The 7,439-nt window shown below is 39.2% G+C and overlaps 1 protein-coding gene across 1 annotated transcript; it reads right to left on the bottom strand.

Annotated features, from left to right (window-relative positions):
* Positions 1–4,719: 4,719 nt before the first annotated feature.
* Positions 4,720–6,921, bottom strand: LOC145493592 (carbohydrate sulfotransferase 8-like). Its single transcript, XM_081473081.1, has 4 exons — positions 6,681–6,921; positions 6,286–6,556; positions 6,074–6,200; positions 4,720–4,810 (listed from the first exon to the last, which is right to left on the bottom strand). The coding sequence occupies exons 1-4, from the start codon at positions 6,864–6,866 to the stop codon at positions 4,720–4,722; spliced, it is 675 nt and encodes a 224-aa protein (XP_081329207.1). The 5' UTR covers positions 6,867–6,921.
* Between the last annotated feature and the right edge of the window lie 518 nt (positions 6,922–7,439).

The following is a 7,439-nucleotide window of genomic DNA, read 5'->3' as shown; positions in this document are numbered from 1 at the left end:
TGCTTAGGGTGCGTTCCTTATGGGTGATTTGGATCAGGATCAGTGATCTAAGATCACACGGATCATAGCACTGTTAATACTGTTAGTACCATTAATGTCGAGTATTTACTTCTTAAATTAGTTTTTAAATCATGTTGTTATATTGGTTTAATTTTAGATTTTTGATTTAGGTCTTAAGATATTTATAATAAGGCCACAGGTTTATTAATTATATTAAAGTGCAACTAACCCCAAATTCTTTTTCTCGCTTATTTAAAAGATAAATACCGATAGTTTAAAAGGTTCCGTGGCTGCGTGGCGCAGTTTATAATATATACTAATTATACAACGCTTTCGAGTGGTATACTGTGGAATACCCCACTCGTCATTTGAATTTTCTCGGTCTACATACGAACCATTAGACGAGCATGTATACCAAGAGAATACAAGTGACAAGTCGGACATTCCGTGGCATATCACGAGAGAGCGTTTGCATAACTGTTTTATACCATGCCATAGAAAATACAGTGGCCAACACTCGGGGTGGGGGGCGGGGGGGCGGGGGTACTCCCTCATATGGGCTATATAGATATGTGCGGCCTCAAAGGGTAGGGTTTTTCAGCCGTTTTGGTCATAAATAGGGTGTCGATTTTGGCCATTTTGGTCTTAAGGTTACCGTATACCTTCAGATCGGCAAAAATCGGCCTCGCGGATGAAGCTATGGCCATCGTATCAAGCGGGCAAAAAGATCGAGTCAAGAGAAGGGAAATTAAAGGTTCTGTAAAAAGTTGGGAACTTGACAGCGATAACAGCGATTTTTACAGTGATTCTTCTTTTGATGCCGATACCGATGAATCGTCGGACTCATTGAGCTCCATTGGAATATTATCCATGCACATTTGCTCCGCTGCGCTTTCTTTTGTTTGTTTTCTTCGACCAGCCACTCCAGCGTTCGTATCCTTTTTCGTCTTCCCCATTTTGCCAAGCCGGCTTCAAGAAAAAGCGAGCTACAGAAAAATTATCTCTCTGCCTTGAGCGCATTGCGAAACACAAGTGTGTTTTGGAGATTTGTGCGTAAATTTCACTGCGAGAAAAACTTTGCAAACGCTGATTGGCTCAGTGATCTGAGAACCCAGTTGAAGGCGTTTGTGGGCAGGGTGGGCGGAGTTTGTTTGCGAAACAAAAGATTTTTCTTGACGCTGTTTTCTCGATTGAATTTTTTCGCTTGAAGCAGACACTTTAAAGAGTTACAACTCAAAGGGAATTTCTTCGATTGCCCTCAAATTTGGACAGTAGCTAGATTGACATATAATAAACAAAAAAGTATCTGCGAATTGTTTATTTCGAAATATTTTTTCTCCGAGAGCGATTTGTGTACGATCACTTCACATTTTTTAAATCCTATTTCGAAAATGTTTTGTAACTTTTTACTGCAATTGAATATGGCAAAACGTAGACACGCTTTTTTAGCGCTTTTTGTCCTTAAACCGGGGAAAAAATAAATTGGCGAAAAATAAAATTCGCTTTGACTTGTAGTTTCCAAAAGGTGAATGGGGTGCTCGCATTTAGTGGTCCTGAAAAAATCGGCAATTCATTACATTTCAAAATTCTTGGTATAGTTTGATAGTCAGCTCTATAAGCTTTAATTTGATATAGGGGTTTAGGTATCTACCGCTTAAACCAGACGCGCTACATCGCTTGGACACGAGACACCCCTGAAGGTATGCGGTTACCTTAAACAAGGTATGGTTTTAGCACTCTAGTCTTGAATTGGGTATGTTTCTTGAAAGAAACTACTTTTTTATCATAATTATCAATAAGACCGTCAACAAAAGCCCTTCACAACTTATGTTTAAAGCAACTGTGCCAGCCGCAACGGTCATAAATAGGGTATCGAATTTTTTGGCAGGTCATAAGTAGGGTAGCAAAAGTCGCAGATTTTGGTCATAAATAGGGTAAGGGCTTTGGTAAGTGGGCCGCACACCCCCATCCAACTTTTGTGGGAGTAACACCCCCGGGAGCCAACACAATACGCGAGGCGCATGATGGAAAAGTTGCATGTAATACCCTCGAATATGCAACGACTTTCCTGTATTCTGATTGGCTGTATTGTCTAGCTAGGGCATGGTATAAACTAATAATAATATATAACATATAGCTACATATACTACATAGCTGTATGAAGCACGTATGGCTCGGATTAACAGGAGAAACAACTAGCGAACTTCTCTCATATCTTTAATCTGTAAACGGTTCGCCTATTAAGACTTCTTCCTTCCTAACATATGTACTATAAAGACTGGAGGAAAATTTTGTCCAATGGTCCTTGTGTACTGAAAATCGAGTTAAGAGTTTAGAAAGGAGCGAGCTTTTCCAAACCCTTTTCTGGATTTCTCGAATCCGCCGGTAGCCTGGCGCTAGCCTGCCATGCCACTAGCAGCTTACTAGCAACATAGTTTTCGGGTTTGCCAATATGACAAGACTATAGCCGGAAACTTCTTGTTCGTACAGTGTTCGTCATGCTCCATAAAATGGTGAACGAATCCTTATCGCCTGTATAAAGAACGCAAAGTAATCGTCACAAAACAAAGGGAAAAATGAAACTGTTTTTGTGGGATGATGCAATATTATTACATAATCACACATAGTCATCGCGCGTGGTGAAGGTTTGAGGATTTTATGAAACCCTAGAATCTCTTCCCCGATGAGAGTTAATAGTAAATGAAGATAGTGAAAACTCGACACGTAATCGGATCGTCGCATTTATTTTAAAATGCGGCAGACAAGATGATATTTGAAATGTAAACCGCCTTTGCTTCTTGTCATATCCCGTCTAAACGGCTCAAGCAGACCTATGCACACAGCTAAATGACAGTGCATTTATTTTAAATGAATGTAAGTGATTATGTTATTGCTGATACAGTGTTCGGGTCCCCTGTGTTTTGGCGGGCAAGAAGATTTTCATGAACGCAAATCGATACAAAACTTGACAAGTAACTTTACCTCTGCCACGATGCACCCGGAACTGGACCAAATTTATTATTGACTGTGTAGCCTTTTCAGCTGATTTACAGGCATCAGCAGTATCAACATGTAGGCAATGAAAAGCTTATTTCGATCGTGGAGAATCGTTAACGCCGCCCGCGAAAGAAAGATAACCAAGGTAAAAGTTCGATTCACCCTGTGATCAGCCATGGTTTAGGATGGTAACCAACGTCGAGATGACAGATATATCCACCTGCAGCGCATGGTATCTCGGATCCCGAGGTGTCCAGATTGCGTCAATTTCATTCGGCCACGTTTTCGACAACGTTTGTTTTCATGGCAAAAAAGTAAGCCAAATCCGGACCAGCCACTGGGACCGTCCGCGCAATGTATTCGAACGTACGTCTAGATAGTCCGAAGCTCTCTTTCCACCATTTTTCAACGAAATTTCCGTGCAAAAGGGTTTGTTTCAAACCCGAATTGGTCAGCGAAGTCATCCTCTCGCAGCCATTTCTGATAGTTTTCCGGTTTTGGAATTTGAATCGCCTGGTTATCGGCTTAATTGAATGAAAACAGAAGTCACATTTAACTAGAGAATGTTGGTCTGTAAACAAACACCTAGAAAGAATGTTCAGCTAGTTAATCGGCCTAGTGAATAACAGTATATATATATTTTGCATGAATTTAAATGATTATGTTGTTCGGATCCCCTGTGGTCTGAGTTCATTGACAGTAAATTAAAAATAACAAACAGAACTTAGCATTGACGCAGAGCCTGAATTAAGAAATTTTGCAAACCAAAGCGAATTTCCCTTTGGCCGAGCGAGAGGATTTCTGCATAAACACAAATCCAATAGGATCTTTAAAATTGAATACAGGCCAAAGTTTAAGCTTGTTCTTTTGTTTACGTTTTGAATTCATGCTGATTTAACGTCAAAATATGACGTAACGTTCAGGCAAATGTATCTAATAGAATTATTTTTTTCGAGAAAAAGAAATTTATTCCGTAACTTCTTTGAGCTACTTGGTAATGGTTTCCTTCGCTGCGCTTCTTTTTTCTGCAAAGTTCAAGGGATTTTTGGTGTCGAATTCCTTCGTTGTCCGGGGTCACGTTACATGTTGGTCGCCTGTCGCGATCGCGCGTGGTTGATTCTTCACTCGAATTCGTGGCCACAATTTCCTTTCGGTTGAGCCTTGGTAAACTTGAGCGGCGGTCATTTTCGAACTAATGTAGGAATCAGACCGAGAGGATATTTGAAAACGAATTTATTCTAGGCTCACTTTGATTTATAAAAGTAATTTCAATAACGCATCTGGCTGAGTTATGTGGTTTTCGACTAAAAAGCAATAGGTTACAGTAATTCTAAGAAAAGGTGACAAACAGAATCAAAAAGATAAAGACAGACAACTTACAGATATTTCCTCCTATTGATGTGAAGTGGTAAAAAGACTGTACAACGAAAGCATATTGGAAACAGCTGTTGAGAAAGAGAGACAATCGTGCCATACTTCGCCAAAAGGAATATGCAGACAGAACACAAGCAGCTAAACACAGCAATATTGAGGACGGTGACAAAGCGCTATTAAAGCAGACACGTGAAAACAAGCTCTCACCTAACTATGAGCCAATAAGATGCGCAACATTGCTAACATGAAAAGGTTTGTTAATCCTGAAACTGTTGACAAAGGGGAAATAGATCCGCAGTCACAACTGGCAGCCAGTGCAGCCCGAACAGGATCACCCGAATCCCAGCCCTAGTCAACCAACAGCAGATACACGGAAAGCTCCATCTGGTCCCTTGCCTTCAGTTGCTTCGCGCCCTCTGCGTGCCAGGGAAGCACCCACCTGAATGCAAGATTATGTATACGCATAGTTTAAATTACTCAGAAGAAAATAAGAGAATGTGAACTTTCTTTTAAACACTTTATTAGTCACTTTGAGTTTGTTATCTCTACTTTTCTAGATTTACTTGTTTGTTTTTGTAGTAATTTAGGGAAGATGTAGTATCCCGTATGTTCATTGTGACTATATTATTATGGGATAAACATGGTGTTATAAACCGAGTTGTTTACTACTTATATTAGGACGAACACACCACACAACTGAAGTGGTAAAAGCCAAACATCTTTCTTACATTTAACAAATGGGAATCTCAGTTCAGTTGAATGCTTGTTCAAACTTAAATACCTTGATAACTAATGAAATTTTTTACCTATCTTTATTCGTTGCCCAATTTATCGCAACACTAAACATATGCCCAGCACAGAAACATTTTCGATTTCAACTGTTCAGGCGGAGTTTTAGGCCAAGAAACAAGCCTGCAAAATAGACCGACCAAAAAGCATAAATATTTAGACATCGAAAGCATAAAATATTGAAAACCACTGCATGACTTTCGACCGAATTAATAACTGTTATATTTTAATCCTCAATCAAAACAAAGCATCATATTCATGGAATGGTATAATGAATAAATGCTCGGGTATGCTCTCGTAATTAGTTCATGACTCCAGCTGACTCACTCTCATGATAACCTGCGTGCATGGTTATAAATTACTAAATCTGAGGAGAACATTTTGTTGATGGTTTTTCAATTTGATTGTGAAATTCATTTAAAGTCAATCTGCAGTTGCACAAAAGGTTAAGAGTTAAGGACCTTCTTATTTTTCTCGCTGCTTTTTGAAAATTTAACAAGGATTTTTTCTTGCTCTCCCTATTATTTTTCCTGTATGTAAGGGGTCAATCTCAATAGTGTATTCAAATTCTAACTTCTATCTGAGACCAGGAAAAAAAAAAAAAAACTACTTTTCCACCATTTTTCTGCCATGTGATCTCTTTTGTTTCACACCCCAAGCCTCTAAGCAGCCAAGTCCGAATTGTCGCAGTAAATTGGCGTTTAGGAATTGGATTGTATTTTCTAGTATTCCTAACGGTTCTCAGTCTTAGTTCACGCTGGGAAAACAACCCGAGACGTAACATTTTGTTTTTGGCTCCTGAATACATCGTTTAGCTCGTTTTCCAAAAGCACTATTACACATTGTCAGGACATTGACCATATTTTCTTGTAGTATTTTTAATCTAGCCCTAAAAAATAACGCGTGCAATTACTGGCTATCAGTTGAATTCAAAGGTGCTCCCAATTTGCCTTGAAAAGAATAAGCAAACAGATCATAGTCACTTTCATAAATCTTTGCCATTTGAAAAATTCTTTGTTTAGGAATTTGAGAATAGTAATGTAGTATGTCAGCCGAGGTGTTAGACGAACGAAACAAATGCGAAGAGACGCGGTCGTCAATTCCCGCCTTTTTTTATCAAATAACGAGCATCTTCAAATAGATTTTCGAAAAGACCTATAAAGTCATAGGTTACAGCACAGGGATGACATAGTTTGTCAAATGCTTGCCAGTGTTCATTCCGCATTCGTATTTCTACCACATACTTCGTGACTTCCGGAAAAGTCACACCACTGCCTGTCTCAAGGGCCTGCTTTGTTGGGTTAGGCCTGTATCGTTTGATGATAATTCTGCCATACGCTCGATGAAAATACTTGCTATCTTTCACAAATTTATCCTTGTAAGCGGAAAGCTCTCGCTCCATAGGATCCCGGAGAAATAGGAACGTAAGAGTTTTTAAGCATTGGTTCCACTTCTTGTCGAAGGAATTTTCTGAAATCGTTTTTCAAACTGCCATAATAAATTTGCTTGTCATCTTCTACCAAGACAGGCAATTTCTTTTTCCATTGTGAGCTTGAGACTTTGGGTATAAAAGAGTAAATAACTTTCCTGCTACGAAACACGTTAAAATAATGAAGATCCTTCCCAAGTACAGTGTCGGCGTTACGTTTGTGCCTCTTGCAGTAATCTTGGACTCGAGCTTTTCGTTCTTGCAAACGAATTTCCATCCTCAAACTCTGATTGATGCTAGCAGAGTCCTGTTTGTGAATGATGTTAATTAAAATTATTACAAGTACACTTTTAACCATCATTAGTTTAACCATCAGTAGCTGAACTCGAGTTGTAAGGCCTAACGAAACCTTAAAACACATCTGGATTGGCAAACTTTTGACCACGCGAGTGGCCGTCTATTAAGGTATCATGGTAGGTGGATTTTTACGAAAAATGCGAAAACCCTTGTTTTTGCTGTTCAAATTGAGAAGACTGAGATAAATATTTTGCAAAGAGAATGGGGGAAAGGGCTTTTTTACTTTTTAAGTTAAAGCAAAAGAACTATTTTTGAATTTTAATAACCCCTTACAGCGCTTTGGCAACTCTAATTAAAATTCACCGCCAGTTGTCACAAGTAACGCGAATTGCGGTGTGATATTTTATTTGTGCACGCGAACTGTTCTTGATCTGGTTGTTTCATCGCAAGTTGGCTTTCGTTCTTGTCAAATTTTCTTTATGTCAGGACGAAAAATTCTTGGCCATCTTCGTCTTCGAAGAGACCGCCGAAGAGGCGAAAATCTGGTGGAACC

This window comes from Orbicella franksi, chromosome 7, assembly GCF_964199315.1.
Source record: "Orbicella franksi chromosome 7, jaOrbFran1.1, whole genome shotgun sequence".
Classification (NCBI taxonomy): domain Eukaryota; kingdom Metazoa; phylum Cnidaria; class Anthozoa; order Scleractinia; family Merulinidae; genus Orbicella; species Orbicella franksi.
The sequence above is the reverse complement of the archived record's forward strand: the minus strand, read 5'-3'. Positions and strand labels throughout refer to the sequence as shown.

What these genes read in the sequence shown, in the direction of transcription:
- LOC145493592 (XM_081473081.1), bottom strand. Translation starts at nt 6,866, where the DNA reads ATGGAAATTCGTTTGCAAGAACGAAAAGCTCGAGTCCAAGATTACTGC. An exon ending in AAAAGAAATTGCCTGTCTTG is followed by an intron (nt 6,557 to 6,680) that starts GTAGAAGATGAC and finishes GATCCTATGGAG; the next exon opens with CGAGAGCTTTCCGCTTACAA. An exon ending in TTGAATTCAACTGATAGCCA is followed by an intron (nt 4,811 to 6,073) that starts GTAATTGCACGC and finishes TCTTGCATTCAG; the next exon opens with GTGGGTGCTTCCCTGGCACG.